Raw genomic sequence first — 24,469 nt, forward strand, 5'->3', positions numbered from 1 at the left:
ACTAACGACTCCATGGATGAGTCAATATTTTTACACGAAATCGAAAATTTGTTAGCCCTTGGTTACTATTATAACGGTAGGCCGATTTTCAAGCATGATTGAAAGCAGAAACAGGCTAAGCTGTATGACCGCGTGTACGATCACGACGTGTACACTCGTGTATCCGTGCGCTCGCACAGCTGGACTTTATCGTGCTCGCGTGCGATCGTGAATCATAATGCGTCGCGCGATTACGCATTACGCGCCTCCCTATCTAGCCACTCGTAACGCATTACTGTCCGAGTGGGTTCGTCAATATGCCGGCGAACTGGATTATGGCTATATCCGTGGCGATGCTTTATCGTTCTGTAACGCTCGCGTGTCGCCCGTTTTCTCCCCCTTCCTTCGTTCCTCACACTCACGTGTTTCACTCTCACAGAAATAAAACGCTCGACCTGGCCATGAGACTCTTTCGCGACGAATACTCTGGTTCTCGTATCGATTCGACTGTGTTTGTTCGGTATCGTGACGTGCGAGTTATTCCACGCCACTTTGTTTTCTGTATTCGCATGATTTCGCGTGAATTCCCGGCTCACTGCTGACACCGTTTCTTTAACCTTTCGTTCCCGCCTATTTAGAACGTTTTCGCGTTCTACCGTGTCTCTCTCGAGAACATCAAGAGAATCCAAGAGTACCCAGTTGAGAGAAGAAGTAATTTTCGAGTTCGAGATCTCTTCGGATTCAACGAGAGTGATTTAGCAGGTCCAGCTGACTGAGGAGAGGCTACGATGGGATCCGACAATTAACGGAGTCAGCTGGAATTACTCGGAAGATTGTATTAGCACGTCGCTGATAGTAACGCTGGCGCATGAGCGCAGCGATAGAGTGTTACAGCGCCGTCGTCGAATATTGGCAATATTATCAAACGTTAGTTCTGTTAAGCGACGTATATCAGTTCAGCGAACAATACCCGTCCATTGTCTATAGATTTTTCGGTTAGGCAAGAAACGATGTGTTCGCAGTCAGTCCAGCAATACCGGCATGGCAATCCGACCGTGCTCGCTTTCGACACGAGTAAATCACGATTAATCGCAATTTCATGGACGTTCTGCGTAAGTCATGAAATTAATGTAACGGTATAACTCGCGATTACGTATTACGTGGTTGCATATCTCTCCACTTGTTACCGTTACTACCGTTGCCTGGCTAGTTCAATATGCCGGAATACACAGTTGTTCTCATGCTTTATCGCGTGGTTATAAACCGCTGATACGCTAGGGAATAAGGAGTACGCCAGTCCTCGATAGAAATATACTCGTTACGATACCAATATCTGTATCGTTTTGCGGGGCATTACGCGTCCACAATTAGAGAGGTTATGCGTATCTTTCCACAACTGGATATCGATGTACTTCGATACACCGAGATGCTACTTCCAAAAACATGGAAAATATTTTAACGTTGGGAATATTCTCATCGTATTCTAGTCGTGACGTCGAAGCTAGACTATGATCAATGGGGTTACTTTGCGAATCGATCTGGGTCGCGAACAATCGTTACCAGAGGTACACCGATGGTATACGGTTGTGTAAGTCGTCGCATGATTCGCCTGGCCGCGATATTTGTGCTTTTCATTTGAATTTTGTCTTCCTGATCTTTCTCGGCTGGTTTGCTTCTCTTGTGTTTTCGTCAGACAGGGATGCTCGTCGTAAAAAGCAAAAACAGAAAAGAAACGTGCTTCTGCCTTGGTGCACTTAAAACAAACGTCTCATTATAAGGCGGCGCCGAAAAGAAAGACGGCATAGTAGCGATGAATAATTATCTGGCTGAAAGAAGCGAGATGGAAAAAGTAGTGAGTTCAAGAGCAAGGGAAGTTAAATGGAAATATTATTCTACTCTGGTCGCGCACGTTTTACTTACTATTCGCTGCTACTCTTTTTAAGGACTTCTATTATTTTAGCTTTCTTCATCGTGTCGATAAATTGTTCTTAAATACTTAGCTTTACCAACTTAATTAATCGCATCGAATTATAAATGTAATTGCTGTTTCTCTTCCTTCACTTTAACCTGTTATACACAGAAACGTACTTTAACAGAATAACCTATCTTTTCGGTTGCAGCATTTTATAGTAACGCATAGCGTGTATAAAACATATTTTGCACGTAATTTTTCTGGTGCATCTTGAAGTACAATAAAATATAAATTCTAAAACGAAAAAAAGATTTACATTCTACTCACCGAACGTTGTTGGACGTAGCAATTAATACTACCTTAAATAGCCCGCAAAACACGAAATTGACGTTTAATATCTTCAATAATTTTCACTTTCCACTTAATTTTCACATTCAATTTACCACTTGTCAAAACACTGACGAAACGTTGTCGTAAGGGAAACATACTGTAATATGAAGATAAACATAGACTCAATAAAGCAACTATTTCAATAGTTTTAGATATTCATAAAAAGTTATACCATTAATAATTTAACGTAAATGAGAACGAAAAATACCTTAAGATACATCACTGACACTTTTTCGATTAGAGAATATATTTTTCGAGTAATATAATTAGGCGAATTAAAGTTTCTACTTGAATCGTATGGTGGCGGCAGTTGCGATCGCGACGCCATCTGCGCCACATATTTGAAACATCTTGTCTTAAAGACAGGCGATTCTTTTTCGTCCGACGGCTTGTGGAAAGCGGCTGTATGAGCGTCGTTCTACTTCATGTAAGTAACATGAAACAAATTTACATTCACGGCAAAAACGAGCAGTTCCATCACGGAGCGTTGTAAACTTCCACGGCATGCCCGTACACGTTGTTAAACATTCATATTTTCTCGTACGCATGAAATATTCCGTGGAAAGTTTCCTTTGGCGTCCCGTGGCCCGCGTTACTTTTCGTTTCGCGACTCAAAACAATAGAAAGAAGGAAATTGCTGTATTTGTTTGGCCTCGTTCGCCTCTTCTCGGAGCACGCTTCGATTCATTCGCGAAATAAGGGACAGAATAACAAAAGTGAAGCGTTTGAGCAGTCTGTGTGTATCTCTCTCTCTCGACTGTTATTGCGTCTTAATAATACATGACACAATAATGGCCGCCTAATTCGTGTTCACCGGTCGTATATATCTGTCTTTTCGCGTTCAACGAGTACGAAAAGACATGCCATGCCCGGCGTGCATTAAGCAAAGACATTTTTCATTCTCTTGGAATCTGTCGAGTATGGTTAATTTCGAAATATCTTGACTGTGCATCGAGCGAGATCAGCCGATGAAAAATGTGTCCACGAAGTCGTAAAAAACGAGACCGGAAGTGGCGATCCTTAGCCCGGTGGAACTCGAAAGAGTGGTGCCATGTTAAAAGGTCTGAATTCGATTTACGATTCGAAAAATCCGTCTATCTTCCTAGTGCACTGCTTCAGGATATGCACGGACAACTGTCATGAGAGGGAATATATACGGTGGTACATTTTTTTATGGCTGTTTCCAGCGGTAGCGAACGTTTCGTAATTAATTACAGGGGGGGTGCACTCTTCTTTTATCGACTACCATTTCGCGAATGGCTCGTAAAAATCCGTGAGGGTCCGTGCAGTTTTCCTATCTCTTTCGTGCCTCGTTTTCCATTTTCTCTCTCTGCTTTCGTTTTTTCTCGTGTGACCGCATCTCCATCTCCCCCCTCCCCCCGGTCCCTTTCTTTCATGCTCTTGGCCATGGGTGCCGCTTTTAAATGTCGTTACGAATTTTTTTTTTCAATTCTTCACGATGTACGTAAGAAATAGATGAATAATTTCGAACGTTGAGATAGCCGGTTGTAAAGCCAATCGAATTGGAAATCTCGATTGCTTTTCTCTTTGTGCTTTCGTTTTCAATTTACTCGAGTGTGCTTTTATTGTGCCTTTACACGTATCAACGAGCGAAAGTTGCGTGAATATTTTATTTTTCCACGTATTGTTGATTTAGAGCAAAATTAAGTTGCGTTATCTCTTGAATCTGTAGCTTCGATCGAACTAGTCTACCATTGTAACTTCGATTATTCGTTTATCTTGATTCGCGTCGAGTAATATCGAGCGATATCGAGTGAAAAAAATGTTGCGAAGGAAAAATCTTGATCATTTGCGTTCGATGAATAAACGCGATTTTTCGTGACTGAGTTACTTCGCTAATATTACTGTCGCCTATAAATAATAAAAACGCTTTGCTGGATGGTGTATTAAATTGCGATCGTAACTTTCCATTGTTTTCCTCGCGCGAATTTTCTCCCTTTCTCGTCCTGTTCTATTTTCCAATTGTTTCGGTTGATTCGTTTGAATATCTTCGATTTCCTATAATCAGAATGCATTTCGACGTTCCATTATACGTATGTTTTCTTAGCAGCGCAATGGTGATTACTAAGTATTTTCTGTGCGATCGAAGCTCTGTTCGCTCATCCATTTTCCACTTTCATTCTCTGTATACCCTCATAAAGATATTTTATTTCTTCTTTATTACTAACGTCTGCCATGATATTTCTGCTTTCAGGATCCGACATCAAAGTACCGGTTGCAATACTGAACTGTCTTTACGCGCGTCAATTGTGCTTCGAGGATCCATCCTGCAGCGCCATTCTCGAGATTATACCGAGGGTCTGTGGTCCAGAACTGGGTGAGTACTAACCAACTATTCTTTTAGATTGTTTTTAACTGGTATTAGAGAAAGGAGGGAGAAGCAAACATCTTTATACGTCGCAAACAAGTCGAATTCAACTTCCTGTAGAGCTTTCGTTAGAGTCGGAAGCGATTTCTGAACCGGCTCTCAACTGTTTTCTTTGATTTAAATAATTGCAGCCGAGGGGCACGATTGGATCAAGCTAGAGGCTCGCGAAGTCGAACGGTGTCGAGTAGTGGAAGCAGCTTTCCCTTAGCCAATGTAACGAGAAATAAAAAAGCGGAGCGGACCGAGGATACGGTCGACGACCTCGTACATTTCGCACTTCTTTCTCTTCTCTTCTTTACAGTTCTTCCTCTTTTCTCTTCTGATTATTGTATCCGCAGAAACTGCAACGGAAATCAGGTTATCCACTGTCACATTGTAAATTATTTTGAAGCTAGATATCGATAGACGTAATATATTATCGACGAAGACGATTATATTCTTCGGTACTACTATTAACGAACATTTTACGAGTTTAGAACGAGATTAATATATAATTGATCGCGAACGGTTTCGGGTACTTTTACTTAAAAAGAGAGTTATAAATGATCCATTATAAACAGAAGCTATGTTAACAAATATCGTTTATCGAGAACCGACAATTATATCCGAGAATGAGCGTAATTTGGATAAAATGTAAACCGCGAGTATCAAGAAATCCAATATTAATAATTGGAATAGTACTGGCATGGTTTGATATCCATGACACGTTGTCTGAGCGACGCTGCTCCGATTTCGTTTACTGTAATCTCTTTTGGCGAACAAAATGCCCGGCCGTGTCGTGCAAATAATTAAATCCAAACCGTGGCCAGATTAAATCTCCAACTTTTTGAATATTACGTATCCTCTAATCAGGTGCTCTTTTTTTCCCGATGTTCTTTTTCCCAAAGCTCGTAGTTTTACACGTCGCGCGAGTTATAACTCGGATAACTGTATTATGAAGTTTTCGCGCCGGGGGAATTACGTTTAAATTTAATGAACGACCCCAAAAATCGGGGCAAATACAGCCCTAACGTGGCTGGAAATTAAAACAAACAGAAGGACGGCCCTTCAACATAATAATGGAATTAGATACGTTTTACTTTAACGAAAGTAAAATGTAGGAAAGACCGTTAAAACGTGCTCTTTCGTACGCGTCTCGGGAAAATGGGATTAATTCGTATTTAATTTACCGAGTAAACGAGGCTGGAAGCGTGATATCGTCGTGGTACACGTGCGACCGCGAGCATGAACAGAGAAACGCTTTGCAAAGCGAAGTAGATTAACATGCAGAACTTCTCCTGTGAATTACGTGTAATTAAAAAATTCTCAGCACATTGATTGGCACATTTTAAATCGCGTGCAACTTTACTAGCCCCTCCTTTCCCTCGCAAAATCATTATATTTTTTCAAGGATTCACGTAGGAGACGAACGATCGAAATCTCGGCGTAATTTAGATATTTATCGTCGATCGGTAATTCGATGATAGAAACTACCATTCATTCCATAGTCGAGGGAGCCTTTTTTTCTTGAAAAATTAAATCGTTATTCTAAATAAAACGTTGGAAGTATGAAACACGGTGGAAAAAATCGCGTAGCCAAACGGGAGAGCAGCAGCAGTTGTCGAGCGAAACGGTTTATTTTCCGAATGACTGCTTCGGCGAATTAATTAGCGCGTTTTCTCGTGATTCAAAGCAAACGCTTGGAAAAGTCCAGTTGGCCGGAAAGGTTCCAGTCCGAAATTAACAATTCGCGATTCAGCTGACGCACCGGCCTCGAAAAAATGACGAAAACTATCGACTTTCGAGTCACCACCACCACCACCACCGGTCATGGTTTTCATTACAAATTAACTATTTCCTCGTTCATGGCAAAATCGCTTAACATCGTGAAAAATATTAATTTCGAGTAGAATCGTACGTCTACGTGCACGCTGGATTACATACGCTTGAATGAATCGTCGGCGAAAGTGTTTTTTCAACCATGAAACGTTCATTGCGTTTCGCTTCAGAGATCGCTAATGAACAATCATCGATTAAATTTTTAATTCTGTTCCGCTTAGAAAATGCACATGCCAGTAACCGTGTATTTAATAAATCATGACTTCGATGAAAAGCTAAGCCGCTTCTTACGCTATCGTGAAAATAAGTAGTACAAGTAAATGAATCGGCCGACTTACGGTTATTAAGAGAGAGTTAGCAAAGAAATTTCTATTTCGTCGATTCGCCGACCATCAGAAACGAATAATCTATGCTAGGAGCGTGCTATGTAATTTCGATATTTCATTGCGCAGAGATTCAACAGATACGAAAGAAGCTAGCGGTATCGCCTTCTGAGACCGTATCGAGGGAGACTGGCGTAAATTCTTCAGCTTGGAAATTCTGGGACTGTGATAATTTTCAGAATACCCCTGGGAAATCCAAGTGAAAGGGCATCGACGCGCTTTTTACCTTTTAGATACTACTTTCCTACTTTTACCGCGTATTTACTCGACTATTTTTATGGACAGACCCGTTCCCTTTTTGTTTTCCTATTGCTCTCCGTCTGTAGACTGGAACTCGGTCGTGTAATTAGAAAGTTTTTATTTATATGCGCGGCACTGATTCCCATGGCGATCGAGGTTATCGTAAATTACGCTAAAATTACAATTCCCGGTTGCAATATTCCAGCATTTATGCTATTCTCGCGTTCGTTGGCTCGTCGGATTCACCGATGGACATTCATCGAGCTCATAATCATCCGTCCATAAACAGTGTGGCCCCCGGTACACGAATCGAGATATCGATCCGTGAGGCTTCCTGTTCACGGTCGGCGCCAGTCGAAATTTCAGCTGCGGAACGCATAGAGATAGGTCAAGCGGAAGTTGTCGATGTACTCGACGCATTTCCAACCATATACCGCTGTTGTCTCTTAGATAGTCCCGTGCACTGCAATTTCATCAGCGCAATTACACTCGTAAAAGAAGTTTCGTAGTTAGCGGAGTTAGCGTTGCTTTGAAACTTATCGTTAGCTACGTTTTGCGAATAATTGCTGTTGAAAAAGTTACATTGTTATCTCCACTTTCGATAATCGAATCAAATAGCGTACGAGCATAATATCTATATGACAAAACTGTAAAAAATCTGTATCGGCGGTCAGAAAATGTTTCTTTTTAAGGCGATGATAATAGAAAAACTTGTAAGAAATGTAATATCGATCGGAGCAACGATTTGTCGAATATTTGTAAGTCAGCAGAAAACTGTGGATAAGAAACACGATATAGAAAGTACCAATATGAACGGTTTTCCAGATCGTTAACATTCCCTGAACAACCACAGGAGCTGCCATAATCTTATCCGCAACCCTTATTTCGCGCGCTAGTGCCCCATACGATGAATATTGTCGACCATAGCGGACCTCCATTTCGTGTTAACCTTATCGATGAAAATGATCGCTGGATTCTAGGAAAATCTTCGCAGATAGGAAGCTGTTATTCCGTAAACTGCTTTCGGCGTTGATCTTGCACTTAAAGCTTATTCATTCTCGACAAACTGTCTGTGCCAGTTGAATGTTTATTCGATATCGCTTGCATAATTCTGATTGAACGATCGTTTAATTGCGCAACTTGAATGGCCCGCTTCGTTCCCTTTGTGCACATTTCGCTCCTGTGCACTGTCCTATTTTAATTTACGTAATCGATTTGTTGTTACCTGCAACCTGATTAATAAATGCTTTTACTTTATTCGAAAGTAGCGACGATTCATCACTGATTTTCACGGCGCTCACGAATAATTCCAGTTTCAATGGAACGCTTAAATTCATTGTTTCTCTGTCACATATCGAAAAATATTCGTTCCATTTTGCTTTCGTTGATCGCAAAATTCAAAGAATTTGCGTTTCATTCGGCGAGTTTTGTCTCTTCGAGTATCCGCCTTTATCTGCTCAATACATTTTCATTGAAAATTTCCCGGCAAATAGCGCAACTACGAACGTACTCCGTTCTTGATATCGAAGAAACGAGCTTTCTTTCACTGTTCCTCTTCTCTTCTACGAACGTGCTAACTGTTACAAACGGACTAACGTTAAACCTTAAAACCGCCAGTGGAAAGTCGACGATGAAAACGAATAAAGTACCGCGGCTCGTCATCGTGTTAACGAAGAAAGTCCATGATAAATCAGCGGGTGGACATCGTATTCGCTGCATTCAGCCATTCTGGCCGACAACAAGGATTCAGTTTCCATTTTGCTGTCCGAAGTGAAATTTCGTGAGCGTACCTTTCCAGTTTCCTGAGGGTTGTGCGCTTGACAGCCGACCCGCTAGAGAGGCTTGTCCAGAAAATCGGTCGATAGAGGATGCGTGGGAAGGGGATTCCTAGTCGATTTGGGATTTCGTGACTTCTCGGAACCTCGGTCCATGTGTACGGATACTTGTGAACCGGCTGAACCTTATATGAGCCGGTCGTTCCGTTTGAGCACTCTTTTTCCACCTATCTATTTGCAGTTACACGCCACGTCATACCGTGTAGGCTGCGATCCTCAGCAGGAGTTGCTTCTCGGTGATGAAGGCACAGACGGAGGCGTACCAAGTATGCAGACGTCCAAAGTAATAACGCGTCGACCAGAGGATATGGTATGGCAAGACTCTCTTATTAAAAGGCATCGGTGGCATTTTGCGGCTGGTGCTACTTACGTCCTTAAATAACGACCACCCCTTCCATGTTCTATCTCGTGAGTTTTCTTTTTTCCTCTGTAATCTTTCGATTACGTTGCGTTCCAGATTCGAGAAGGTACGATCATCGAGACGCCTGTGGTTTGTGTGTCTTTTAATTTCTGGGATTCTCTTGGATGATTGATTTTGAGGTTGTCAGGGCAAACCAATAGTCTGTTTATCGAATAAAGACGATCGTACTAATGAGAATCGAGCGATATGATTATAGGAGATTTCCTGCAAACTTGACAGTTATGTAAATTATTCATTGATCGTTCTGATTCGAAGGGAATAAGTAATCGAGTAAAATAGATTAGAGCGATTCCTTGGGATTATAATTGCTAAGCTAATTGCTTGTTTCAAGCTATTTGTGTTGCGCGAAAAGTCATTACTATGCAAATTGCGGTATACTTGGAAAATTTCTAATTGACTTACAAATAACGCGTACAACTTTTATAATAGCAATCCCTCGAACCAAAGTTGTTTCGATACATTATAAATTAAAGGCTGACAAATCGGTTTAGCTTATTGTTAGTCGAATCGAGGATAGGAGTGGCTGCATTGTTAAGGGCCAATTTTCCCAGCCAAGATTAAGCTTTCCAATCTCGGTTGAAGCGTCACGTACGCGCCGAGATTTATGAGTTCCAGCACGTGCAGATTTTTATTCAAGCGTTTCCCTTTATCCCAGAAGCATCGAGCATTTTCTATGCTTAGTACTAATTCCTTCATATCTCCAGCTAGTTTTCCAGTTCGAAACTATTTTTACCCGGATAACGTTTTTCTCCGTTTTGTTATACCGACCCCATAAAATTAATTTTCACTATATATATATATGTATATCTGAATGTAAATAATCGAATAATTATTTTACAAATTACTCCGGTTTAAGTAAGTAGCGTGCGCACAATTTTAGCCAAGCGGCGCAGAAATTACCTGTCGGCCGCGTAATAATGCACAGACTAGATTTAACTTTAAAATTCAAATGTCAAGTCGTCGTTAGAGGACCCTTGTCCTGTGCCACCGCTGAATCATACGTCAGAACAATGAATAACGCGAAAAGGAATATTAACCGAAGAGAAAGGGATATTCGAATTCGCTTTGGAATCGCGATTGTTTGAAATCTGCAAGGCAGAAGAGGTTCCAAACGTTTATTTGGATTTATGAATCTTCCTGCACTTTTCCCATCGTGTCCCTTTCGCTTGCTCTCTCCGTTTCTCTGTTCGCCTTGCTTTGCTGCCTCATCTCCTTTGCATTTCCGATTTCTCCTTCTGTCTACCGCCTCCTTCTCTTTTCGATTCTCCGCTTCGTCGACTAAGTAAAACGTTAAAAGGGATAGCGTGGACGTTCAAATTAATTCTGATTTATCGCCACATACTAATCCCGATGCTTTCGGGGCTTATCACTAACGCCGCGAAAGGTACACGCGCCGACCATTACGATCGATTCCACTGAATGTATACGTACTGTGGGAAACTTAGAACGAGAGCTTGCCGGGCAATAGCTTCGCTTTTTAACGAGCCGATACCAATTTATAGAATCGACGGGGATAAATTCATTAACATTTTCTTCTAGGCCATTACCTAAATTCTTGACATTATCGAACTAGTCGAATCCTACGTCTGGCTAATTTTTAATCAGATTTCAGCAATATCGTTTACACGCGATTGTTCGAAACAATTGGCAAGCTTAAATGATTGTCATAATTAACGTAACGCGAAATCGTCGTGTTATTTATGCTCGCAGTAAATACCGCGTACAAATCGCGGCGCGTGTAACTGCACAAGCCGAAGTTTATGTTTCCTGTCCCATATTCGACAGTCTGGTTAAAGGTTAAACCGAGCCCGCACCGGGAATCCCCGTGTCATTTGAAATAACGCTTTCATTTGGTCAACAGTTGGCCGAGCGAATGATTGATTGTTTGAACTCGAGCCAAATCATCGATTACGCCTGAAGGTATAAACGAATTTACTTGCCGTAACTGCGAACCAAATTAATTCAGCGGAAACAAAATAATACTCGACGATCCTATCAGGCTTGCGTTTCTTCGCGATGGATAGCTTCTATCTTACGTTGTTCGCGTTCTCCTTTAGGCGAACTGGGATCATCACGGACCGATCATTCGCATCTCATGCGGCCCATTTCAATCGAAACGAGATGTAACGTTCAGAATGCGTTCAGAATCTTTTTGATTATAATAGGCGGCCTCCGTTACACGCGTTAGCCAACGCCAGCTTCGTTACTTTCAGCCTCGCGTTTCAGCAACCAGAGCTTAGGGTGTAATTTTTCCTCGAGTCAAGGAGAAAGGCAATTAATAGGAGAGGAATTCCGGACAGATTTTCAGTTTAGAAACGCTCGCGTTTCAGCGCGAATTCCAACGATGCCGGACGAAACTGATGACAAAGTAAAATCGTAGGATGTCTTGTGTGACTTTCGCATCTCGGATCAACGTTCGAAACTTGCAATATAATACCCTGAATTTTGTGTATTCGCGTTGGTCGCTGTAACTGCGATCGATTCGTTTTTATTTCGAAATAAAATGGCGAAAGGTTCCCGAAAATATATTCCAAGCCTGGGCAGCTTCATGAATCGAAGGCGTTCCTCCTTTGGAGGCGAGAGTTTTTCAGTGGGTGTACTCTCAAGGAGAAGCTCGGCTCGGGAAGAAGCCATTTTCATTTAGTCGCTATCGGGGCTTCTATCTTAAGGACGTTTTTTTCACAACGTTCCGACGATCGTTTAGTTTTCATAGAAACTTAAGGAAAAAGATTGCCGCACGACGTAGTGGGTATCGTTAGCCAGGCGCTTTAACGTAAAAGTCTCCTGTAAACGTAATTTCGTTGCTGACCGGATTATCTCGTTAACAGTGTATCGATAAGAAACTGCTTTAGAAAATCGAGAACAACCTTAATTCTTCCTTGGCCGGGTTTGTTCGCTTCCCCTTTGGCTCGCTACTTTTTCCAAACTTCGAACAAGTGACCAAGTTGCTGACGACGCGAATCGATGCGTACGAAAATCATATGTTGCGTGGTAAAAAATATCGATCGGGCGACCTCGTGAAAATCGTTGCGTAAAATTCGCAAGGCAGAAAAACCGATCGTTGGCTCGATGGCCACTTATCGAAATGCAAAAACTCATGGAAAATCCAGATAGATTTCTCGATTGGCCGATAACGAGGCAACTTAAAACTGCTTATCCTCGAGTATGGTAAGCCAGCATTGTTTAATTGTACGGTGTCGCGTAGAAATTTACGCGTTTGATTACGTGCACGATCGCACACGATTTTGCAACGATATAATCGGTGAGCACGATTACATTTATTGGGTTTAGCATGAGCCGTAGGGGCAATCAATTTGCTGCTTAAACGTTTATACGGTAAAATGATCCGGAATATACGAGCACGCGGCCCTTCGTCCCTTGTTATGGCAACCGGTAGACAAACCACCCTTCCGTTAAACCCTCGATCGTCGTTCTACCCCGTTCGTCGGGGGAAAATTCTGCCTCGTCGTTGGTTATTATGCGCACGAACGAAAATCACTTTGCGAACGAATACGGCAATATCGTTTCACGAGGACGTTGCGTACAATCTAATTTCTACGACGAAATAACTTGCCAGCCAAGTACACGCGACATTCTAGTCGTTACCCTGCTATTCGTCGAATTTATCGACGACCGTTATCGGCCAGAGAAAAGAAGAAATTTTGAGTCGTTTTGGCACGAGGTTTCCGAATCGTTGCTTTTTTATTCTACGTTATTTCTAGCGGAACTTTCTTCTCGGGGATTCTACGGTATAAGGAACGCGAGGCGAGCGCAAACTTTCCCATTGGTTCATTGGTTGCAAATCACGGACTGTACAATGAGGACAAGCTGATTAGTCGGTCGCTGTGTTTCCCGAGACCCGGTCGGTTACTGCCTCCACTTTAAGAGCTTCTTTCGAATCCGCGCGCACTTTCCTTCAAATGAAACGGTTAATTATTTCGTCGGCCGAGCTTTACCGGAGAATGGGAAACGTTACTTTTAAACGCGCAGGATTGACGATGCCGAGAATCCGGATGAAATCCGAGGAGGAAAGTTCAGCAAGTTTCATCGCCGTGAAACATCACGGACGTTTCTTTCGTCTCTTTTATATTTTCATGCTCCGTAACTTTTTAATCGTTCCGTGAAAGGCGCCACGGCTGCGGGATATTCCGTTGCGATCGCGAGAATCTCTCGGAATTTCGATTTTTCAAGCGAACGTTCGTTCGTGTCGTAGACAGAGGTTATTGTGAGAGCAAATAACAGGATCCTCGGGTTATTTAATTAATGGAACAAAGAATCGGCAGAGTATTATGCTGCCGGAGTCTCGCGGAAACGTAATTGAGGAGGAAATAAAGTCGGGTCTTTTAGGAAAAGCGTGGAAGAGAATCTGGGCTACCGACGTCGAAACGAATCGGTTCTCGTTGATCCGCGAATAGCAATCCCCGAGAAAACTTCTGGAAGAAAGAGCAAGGAGATAATTTTAAAAGGAACGATGCCGGAATAAAACGCGACTGTTCGAAATCGAAGCTCAACGGTCGCTTGCCGCTTGCCGCCATTAATAAGCGCGGAAAGCGTGGTCTTGCCGTGGAAAAAAGCACCGATAAGGTGGCAAAGAGGGTGGAAACGGTGATGGGGACGGTAGAAGGATCCTCCCATTGTTCGAAAATACAATGTACGTTGTTACGGCAAAGCGCCGTGCACAGTTCTTGAGCACAATGGCCTAGGTAGGAGAAAGATAGCGATGGAGGAGGGGAAATTGTATGGCTGTGTACGGGATTCACACGTTGTGCACGTGTCTGCGTGTGTTCCTAGGTGAACATACGCCGGAGAAAAGCGGATAGAAAAAAGGAAAACGCGAGGATAGAAAGGAAAAGAGAAAGAGGCTGGTGTCGCGTATCCTGCCTCCGATTTGTTCGAGATCGCGAGCTATCCATTGGCTGCACATATTTTTTCGCTGTTCATTTTTCGCCGCCGATGAATTATAACAGAGGCTCGCGCCGGCCCTGGCCACGATCGGTTGTGCTTTTTATCAACGCACCGGTCTCTTCATCACGGCACGGTATTTCTGGAACGTATTCTGATAATTAAAGCGCGACGTGGAACAAGAGAGAACGAAAGGGAGCCCCACGCCGCGCATCAATGACGAACGGACAAGCACGACGATGAAAAACTCAGAATAATACAGAGATAAAAATAGAAATTCCAGGATTTATGCCGTTAATTTAATGTTTTGCGAAAGTTTTTTCCACGCCCCGTTTTTTTTTTTTTTTTTTCTCTTTTCAATAGCTGAAATATTACGAGGCAAGCAATATTTTTACCGTTCGAGAAACGAATATAGAAGCACACGGGTCACACAGATTTTATGATAATTATAGAAGAGAATGAGAATCGAGACAATAGGGATCCGACGCGATCAAAAGCCGATGTCGCTCGCTTTGTAACCGTTCGAATCTAAAGCTTTTTCCGAGGCTGTTTAATAAAAATCGGGGAAACGCGTGGCCATTTGATCGCGGAAGATTTAATAAACGTTGCAATTACATTTGCGGTGTGCGCCCTTTTTACCTTCGACGTCCGAACATCGGCTACATCCTTTGAACTTTCATATTTTTACATCGCTTTAATCGTTCGATCCGGTGGTTACTTTGATGTAACAAATCCCAATAGATCGCGATACAGTCCTACGATTCCCATGTGTCCTGTGGGATACGCGTTTGTACTAGAACAAAACGGCTGCATTTTCACTTGTAGATGCTATGGTAAATTAGATAGTCGAAATATCGAGACTGAAATGGAGACAAAGCGATTCGACCCGTCGATAGAGAACGCAATTGTGCAAGTATCGATAAATTCATCCACATCGATTTCTCGAAGCGCGCGGTACGTTTTTTCACAAACGCATTTCCCCGCGTTTCCATTTTCCTGACAACGTCGTCACTCTAATTTGTTATGTTTCGTTCTGCTCGATTCCATAAAAATACCGTACGTTACCTTAATTGAATTTCGATCTTTTATTTTTCGTCAACTTTCGAACGAAATTGAAAGAAGAAGAAATAAAATAGACACGCGCGCGCGGTCGTCCTCAATTAAACAATTCAAAAAGGAAAGAAACTAATTAGCTATTCTGGCGTTTATGATATAATGGATAAGAGAAACTAATAGCCGTCCTGGCGTACGAGTACGAAATGAAAAACAGACGGGAAGACTAAAAGAAAAGAAAAAAAAGAGATAATAATTCTCTTTTTTTGGCGCACGTAACGAATATGGAAGTTCAGGTTGAATAATACAAAGCAGAACTATCGCGTTCAAATCTCCGAGTGTGTATTGCGAAGAACATTTCGCAACATAGAGACGAGAGTCCTGGTAAAAAGTTGCTAACCAGGATCTCGATATAATAAGGTCGTTATCTCCGGTAAAAAGCAGGACATTTTCATCCGAATTAAAGTCGTTACTTAGGAAATAATTCGGCCGTTTTAATGAAAGCCCATCGAGAAACGTTTTCCTCACTCTGACGATTTTCACCGCGGTTATAAAAATAGTAAAGAAGCTACGAGTTTCTTGCGACGTTCCTTCGTAAGACAAAAGAAGATTCATTTAGCCAGGCTAACCATCCGTTTCTTGCGAAGAAAACGTTTGATCGAAAAATGAGACTTAAGAAGCAAAGTAAGCACCGTCTCTTGCTCGAGCGGGGAAAAAGGATCGGCAAATTGAATCGTTTAGACGGAATTTTCAACTATCGAGCTAGCTCTGTATCAATTTTATGATTACCCAGGCTAAGGTTATCGACCATCTTTCGATATTATCAAACGAAACAGACACCGTTTCTGCCTATCGTAGTGAAAATTCCTATTTAATTCGGTTAAAAGGTAAAATCGAGCACGGCGGTTAGCTTTGAATAGAGATGAAGGTATCACCTGTGCTATCCATGGAGACAAGGGCACATGTTTCGGATAGTGGTTGGTGGTCCACCTCGCAGAACGCAGATGGGTGGTGCACAATCGTACAAACGTATGTACGTATGATCTCGTGGCGTTCTCTCTCCTGCTTTCTCTGCAGCGCGTAGCTCCCTGAAACCGCTATCTAACAGTGACCATGCGAGTTCTCGTAGAGCATGGTGCATAGGCGCGGTATGGGAGCATTAAACGGGAGAGACAGGGCGGTATCAGCGTCGGTGCAGCTGCAACTGCAGCTGCCAGATCCTCGGTTTTGTGCAATATCGTGCATTGTGACGATTTGAGCGTGTTCACGACTTCTACGCTACCATCGATTCAACCCCCGTAGGATAATACGAAGCAAGTTTTACAACGTTGTTTCCGTTGTTTTTCCTCCTTTTTTTTTTTTTTTTTATTGGTTCCCTTTTGTTTTCAGAGAACAATCAATCTTCTAACCGTGTCGTTTCTAGTCGATAGCGGACCGTATACTTTTTATTTTCGCCACGGTTGATTTGTTTCCTGTTTTATTAAATCTGTTTTGATATTGCCTTGCAGTTTTCGAATCGTATCGGTTTCGAATGTTGCCGAATTTTATTTTCATTGGCGATCCACCGCGATCGTGTTATTCTGGCTGAAACTATTTCCCGCCGATCGGTTTCTGTTTCGCTTCGTTACGATCCGCAACTTTCCACGTATTACGGGATAGGAGATCGGTTGATACGATTATTCTAAAGTGGTACTAAATTGTCAGATTTAAATATCAAAGAGCGAGCAAGGTACCGGGTCAGAGTCGGTCAGGCCGTTTAAGGACAAAGCAGCGTTTCAATTTCGCAAATTGGCCGCCTAAGCATCTGCAATTCCTGAAAAGTTCCTAGGAGACGTCACTATGGTTTCAATAATCTTATGTCGCGTTCACACGTATTTATTTTGATATTTATTTGCTATTTATTCACCGAGAACGTTGTTTCTTACGAGAACGAAAGAGCGAGATATCGGCCGAGCAACCTTCCTAGACTACTCGCGCAACGATTTTAACGGTTAAAATATTTCCTCGTTAAAGCAGTTTCAACTCGCTCTCTTCCTCGTCTTTTTCCTGCTCGCGCGAGATTCCCCCGTACGCAGATTAATTAGTACAGCGTCGTTCGGAGAAAGAATAGGAACGAGAGTGCGCCTTAATTACTATTCCAAGACATCGTAAGTTTCGTAATAACCGTGCAGCAGCGGCGATGGGGTATAAGTAATGAATCCAGATGTCGTCGTCATCGTCGAATGTCAGATCGAAAAATAATGACCGAAGTGGAAGTTTCAATTGCGCTTTTCCACCCGCTAACGGAATATTAGCACGGCTCTGCGATCCGATAATCTCGATTTATCTCGATAACAAATCGCGTCTGCAATACGATGCAGAAATGGAAAGAGAAGAGAGTTGCTAACCTGGGAGGAGGTGACCCATTTCTTTATCGCGACCAGCCTTTTAGACGTTGACTCGAAGGACGCCGATGATACGATTTTCGTTGGGTGAATTTTTTGAGAAGACTCGGCGAAGACGGCAACGTGCAACTTGTGGCATAGATTCGTCGCGAACCGATGAAAACGACGTTAACCATCGGCGGCGTCGACGTCGTCGCGACCTAATTTAAACGTTCCGTCGACGAGGAAATAAGAGTGCTGGTGCTGGCATGGCAGAGAAATAAAGGGAATGCCACCGGGGAGGAAAGAAGAAAAAGATTCGTACGAGTCGGAGTTCCGGCTACAAAGCGGAAAGTAAAATTCTCTGGCAGCCAGAAGTTAATGTTTAATTTAAGATAGAGCACTGACTCTTCGTTTGCCATCTTTCCACGGTCTTCTAGGAAAGTTATACCCGGTGTCCTAAAAGCCTGGTTTCCCGGATCGATTGGATTCTCGGCCGGCTAAGTAATGGCCAGGCAAAGTTTACGACGCGACTCCAGGCGAAATCACCTTTCTCAGGCGGCAAATTAATTTTTAACTGTCGCGAAACGAATATATCATGACGTGAAATGCCTCGTCTCGCATATATCGCCTTCTATAAGTTCTTTTTCGCGTTCAGCAATTTCGTAATGTAATATCTCTGTGTTCTTCCCTCGGGTGAAATTTTTCTAAGCGTGTACATTCCTCGCGTATCGCATCGACGACGACAGTCGATGGATCTTACCGTCGCGTCGTGGCAACAAGGAAAAGGGGTTACGTTTACACAGAAGGTTGAACTGTTGTTGCTGAAACGATCGAGGCACCTCGAGTGTTATCCTCGGTTTTCCGACTATAGGACTTCCCATTGCTCCCTACGGTGTAACGCGACCGTTCCATTCTTGCACGATAATCTCTCTGTCGAGCCTTGTTTGGCTCCCGTTACGCCCAATTCCTCGATGGGATTTCCCAGTCTTCGCAGCAACGCGTTACCGACGTTTGTCGCGTCTTCCACTAATTATTGTCCTGTGAAATATAATCCTGCCGAATCCACCGTACACGAGACACGTACACGTGCGACTTTGTCGATTCGATTTTCTTCTGTTTTCGTTCAATCGCACGCGCAATTACGGGCTTGTGTTTCGTCCGACGTCATTCGCACGTTCAAATGGCGCGTTTCATTTCCCTACCGTAACTGTCACGTGTTTACGAGAAGCATTTGATACGAGAGAGGTACGCAAAATTTATTCGTACTCGCGCCTCGTTAAGGAGACGTATTTGTCATCGGCAATGAGCATGCTTGCTTAATAATAATTTAACTGTTTCAGTGGCTTGTTCGACGGTGACAGTGACAAAGTGTCAAGCGGCCCTGCACACTCTGCAAGCTTTCCCTTTCTTCCGCCCAACGTGCCTCTGCAGGGAACCGCATGTAGATCCGGATTGCAACAGTTTTCAGAATTTCCTCTTCGACCACCCTTGCATCTACGTCTCAAAGAAAGGTAAGTTTTCATCGGAGAAAAATTTACATTTTTCGATAGATACTATCCGAAGGAATTGCAACAGCTTTCCGCGTACTTCAACGGGCCAGATACGATCGCCAATCTTTCCACGAATATAAAGTCGTCGAGTTTTTCTATTATCAGAAAATAGGATTCTATAGGCGGGAACAGAGGAAATCAATTAAGATCGATCTAGTCGCCGTGAAAAAGGGATCGAGCTGGACACGCGTTAATCTTCTAACAAGCGTTTAATCGCGAGGTCGTGATTGCAACGAGAGATTCCGAGCGAGCGTCGGGGAAATTCCTCTCGGCGGTCTCGGTCTGTCGCCCATCGACGATGCTCGGAAACTTTTAACGAGTCGTACACGCGCGACGTTTCCAATAATCTGTCCCATCGTTCGTTTCTTGTTTAACCTTAACTTCTATCTGGCGTTGTACGCACTCGAAGCAAGCCGCCAACCGGAAGAACGAGAACGTTGGTCGAAGCTCGAGCGTCCTCGAAAGCGGAATCCGTCCCGTTCGTCTTTACCTGAGAAATCGTCGACGATATTTACCGTTCGCATTCCCCGTGATTGCCCTTCGCACGAGCAAGATAATCCGAATGCCTTTCGACTAGCACGGAGCTTGTAGTCGGATATTTTTTACTAGGATCCCCTTCAGCAATACGCTTTCTCGTTGGATCGACCGGCACGTCTGTCGTCAGTAACTACATATTTTCTATTTTAACTCGGTTTCGCCTGGTTAGACCTTTCGGCCGAGGAAAATTGGAAATACAATTATTCTTATCTATTTTTTCGCATGTCACTCTGCTCGTTCACAACTGGGTCATGTAAGGTCGCTTTTCGTGCCCGTTACTCGCATCGTGTATTCGCTCCTCCATTTCTAATTCATCATCCGCGGTCATTCGATTTTTTAAAACGTCCACAGTGAAAAATCGCATCTCTCTGCTCTCTGTTCGATTGATACAAGATAGAGTTACGGTCATCGATCCGCTTTTCTCTTTTTCAAAATTCCCAACGAGGTGTCTAATTTCGGGGTACGCTCGCGAATGCCGGTGTCGGTTAACCCTCTTAATTATTTCGTAGCCTCGACTCGATAATAGGATAGGCGATTTAATTCGGTCGAAACGCTGGCGCAGTATAGCTCGTGGATGAAAAACGAAGGTGGCGAGGCAGAGCCGGATGATCGTAGATGCAACACGTTACGCTCGGCGCATCGAGGCGAAAGCTTAGAACCGATTTCTTCGTTCTTTTTGCGATCTTTTTATGCCTCGTCGAAAGCTTCAAAGGCCTCGGCTGCATAAGCTACAACGCGTTGCTTTTCACTGGATTCTGGAACTGACGTTGACTTCGAGAGGAGGAGAACGCGCGGATCTTTGCGCGTTTAACGGAGGGAAAAGGGAAGAGCTGCTGCGTGCCTTTGCCAGGCCTCCTTTCTCCTTCTGCTTCTTTTTTTTTCGCCACCCGGAAGCCAGTTCTCCCTTTTCTTCGTTTCCTTTTTTCGAAGCAGGAGGGCGAATTTAATCTCATTAAGTGCCGAAGCTTCCTGGTTTTCGTAGCGGCTGCGGCACGGGGCTTTCATTATCCGCGTTGCCTTTCCCGTATGACCGGCTTTCACCGGACCATACCGGCTTATACACTGGGATAAATGTAATTAAGATTCTGGCCAAACTCTTCTAATTGCTCGACTCATTACTTCCAAATTATTCCTGCTCCTTCGGCCTCGAGGATCGCAATGGCTCGCGTTTTCTCCTTCGTTCTTGATCTCTTGAAACATCCATCCTTCGCTATCTTATTCGTATTTGGCGAGCAATTATATTTTCAGTTACGTTGAGCATGTCGACGCTAAAGCGTTCGTGCGGGAGTTCGGTATATCAGTTTGACGAATGCTTTGGTAACCTTGTCGATCATCCATAAATTCCCTACACCGTCAATCTTTGCTCAAAGTATTTCTACTGCAAAGTTCCGCTTTTTCTTCTCCCTGTTTTAATAGCAAAATTATATTTCAAGGCGGAGTTCACGGGCGGTGAAATCTTGGCTCCTGACCTTAATTTATTTTTCTCTTAATTGCTTCCTTTTCGAGACATTTCCGTTTTCCTTTTGAAATTAACATTTTCACGTCCCATGAATACCGACCCTCGATTCCTGATCCTCTTTCGTTTCGCGTTTGCGGACAAATTTAATGAATATTTTATCGGTACAAAACGCAGCCGCCCCTAATATGTCATTGTCATTTTCCGATAAAGTACATTCGACGCGTATCAACTATCTGAAACGCGATTTAACACCGATCGAATGCTTGATGGATGTTTAGTCCGTTGGATAATTTTACCATGGAAACGAATCTATCGGAAACATTTATCTTTAGGTTTGCCCGTGACGTATCAGATGAGGTTAGGTTAATCGTAGGAAAGTTATCTGGTAAGTTGGCGGAGACAACGTAGCGGAAGTTGTAACGGACATCGTACGACACAAGAAAATTTGATCGAGGTGCCACTCAGCCGGACATTTCCCTTCGATGAAAAGAGAGGATCGGACGCGGCTCTCGTGCAAGAAACAAAAGGATCGCGATATCTTTGACTGCGGCCTCTTATATAACCTCCGCGCCATTGCGGCTTTTCCTACGGTCTCCATTGTTCATTTTCCCGAGGGCTCGCTCGTCCGGGCCGTCGAGCCTTTTGAGCATTTTCGAACGATTCACGGATAATTCCCAATACGCTTCTTTTCACTCACACTCGCTGTTCCAGCCGCGATCCTTCCACCCCCGCCCCTTACTACCTTCTATTCCCCAGCTTTCTCAGCTTTTCTCGCTCTTTCCCCTTTCGTTATCTTTCTCCTTTTTCGTTTTCACTCTTAGCGACGCCAACAGAATGCCTCTCCTCTTTCCTGTCGATTCCGCGAGACGAATTCTTCTCTTTATCTGGTCCTCCCTCTCGCCCATCTATCCCTCCATCTTCCATTATTCTTATTTCGTCGACTCTTCTTTTTTACGTATATCTCACGCGCGTTTGCTAATCATTTTCACCTCCGTTCTTAATTTACAAAGCAGATTGTAAATGCTGCGACTTGACTTCTTCTTTCTCCGATTTTTATCCATTTTTCTTCAACTATCCGCTTACGGATCTCTCCGGCCTTAAACGAATTAATCCGGCGTTTAATTGTGATCGTTTTTGTTATCGCGGAATTCGTGAGCGGAATAAGAGGAGAGGGATGACGGTCTTTGAAATTATTCACAGGAAATTTCCGGATCCTCTTCCCTTTATCCGCGAAAAATCTCTCCTCGCCTCTTAACACACCCATCCGGACTCTTCTTTCCCCCTTTGATAAGAGAATACCTTTATTATTTTCTGATTCTTCTTTTTATCCAGACCCAGGCGCCCGCACCGGCGACTTATTCTTTTATTTCTCATTGGGTTTCGCGCAGATACGTCTTTTCGTTATATTTGTACGTCCGAGAGCCTCAATTTATTTCGCCGCGATTTCTAGGGCTGCGAACGGTACCATGAATTTTCTGCTTGCTAATAACGAACGGTAATTTCATTCGAGGAATTTTTTAATTACTCCACCACCAATTACCGCGCTCCTTTAACAAACGCGAGCTCAATGCACGCGTAACCCGTTCGTGTTTATTCGTTTCTTTCGAGCGAGCAAAGAGGTGTATCAGATTTTTAGTAGAATTTTTCGTCCATCCGTTCTGTTTAAATTTTACCTCTACTCGTCGCGTCGCGGGCGGTGACTATTTCTTTCGAAAAATAGTTTTCTTTTTTTAAGAAAGGAACATGCTTCGGTGTTTCATTTCCGTCAGCAACGATGCTATGTAAAACTTTAACAAACTGAACGTCAGATACTCGCAGACAATATTTTCATTTATCCCCATGAAATTGGCGAGCGTCGTAATTCTCCTGCCACACTTCTGGCCCATCGACGTTGTCACTTAGCAAGCCGTCGTTCAACGGAAACACGAACTGAAAATATTGCATTAACTTCTTGATGCTCGTTCCAGATAAGGATCCGTACGCCATCGACGCTCTGCCAACCTGCAATCATGCGCTGAGCGTCTGTTTACGCGGCAAATCGTGCAGCCAGATTTTCGAGGACTTCAAAAGCAACTGCAAAGCGCGGGAGGGCAAGTGCAGGATGGAGAGTCGGTGAGTGAAAACGTTGCATCATTACCATAGTTTATTCTACTTTTGGCGATCGAGCGAATGCAGGCGAACCCACACGAACGAACCAGCGGAAGCCGTATGCCACGCGTTCGCCACGGGTTCGCCCCATTTTCCAGACGGCCGTAAGTCCGGAAGTCAATATTTACGTCCGCCTCTTCTCAAAAATGTTCCCTCGGAGGTTTCGTCGGCTTTTCCTATGCTCCTTCTATTCATAATTCAACTTAAAGAAAGCGTCGAGTGTTCCTTTTGAATGTCAATCAAAGAAGTAAATTTCTTTGCTTCTCGCGCTGAATTTCGTTCTTTGCGCCTCTGTATATCTATACGTCCTACCGTTCGTTCAGCCATTCACCGTTCGTCTTCAAACACCGACCAACTTCCCCTTTTTTCAATGTCAGTCGACCCACACCTTACGTCGGACCTAATGCTTCTCCCTCGATGCCGACGGATTTCTTTATGAAGAGGCAGGTCGAGAGGTAGCGATGATACGTATTTTTTTTATCGCCGGTGGTAAGCGATCGCGCGATATTCAAAGGTTCGATACGCGGAGAAGTTTGACGGGGCTAATTCGAAGCTGTGATATGAGATTGAAAAGCAACGCGGCAAATCGAAACGTTAAGCTCCCTCGAACATTCAATCTCGGCGATCGTGCTGGTAACAACGAAAAGTTAAAGGGGAGTTGGCAAATGAAGTTCCGTTGTCGACTGACAGACCGCCTGACGTAATTTTAAACCCATTAGATGTACTGCTTAGCTTCCGTGTAGAATTTCTACGATCGCTCTTCTATTTCGATCAAATCGATATCGTAGGTGATATGGATATATGCCAGAATACTTTTACCTGTATATAGTAGCGATTCAAATTAGAATGAAATTAGTACGTCGGTGTAGTTACTTATTTCGTGGTTACTAACGTTTATCGCGACAGAAATACTGCAAACGATATACGACAAGTTAACTCGGGCCTGTGATTCTTTCCGTGACAATGTTTTATAAAATTATTCATCGCGACCTCTCAATTTTATGCGAACGCTACGCCGGTATAATTTACACGTTCGTCCAACGTGTTGCATAGTGTGCCCTGACGGTACGTTTTAAATTAGTTAAGG

The 24,469-nt window shown here is 43.3% G+C and overlaps 1 protein-coding gene across 1 annotated transcript in view; it reads left to right on the plus strand.

The window, feature by feature from the left end:
* The window catches only part of Gfrl (Glial cell line-derived neurotrophic family receptor-like), a 217,633-nt gene that overhangs the window by 83,200 nt on the left and 109,964 nt on the right, over positions 1-24,469 (plus strand). Inside the window, exons 2-4 of the mRNA XM_033332476.2 lie at positions 4,497-4,619; positions 19,029-19,199; positions 23,202-23,346. Of these exons, the coding sequence (XP_033188367.2) occupies positions 4,497-4,619; positions 19,029-19,199; positions 23,202-23,346 (439 nt within the window). The remainder of the gene's footprint in view (positions 1-4,496; positions 4,620-19,028; positions 19,200-23,201; positions 23,347-24,469) is intronic.

The sequence above is a fragment of the Bombus vancouverensis genome, chromosome 7 (assembly GCF_051014615.1).
Source record: "Bombus vancouverensis nearcticus chromosome 7, iyBomVanc1_principal, whole genome shotgun sequence".
Taxonomy (NCBI): domain Eukaryota; kingdom Metazoa; phylum Arthropoda; class Insecta; order Hymenoptera; family Apidae; genus Bombus; species Bombus vancouverensis.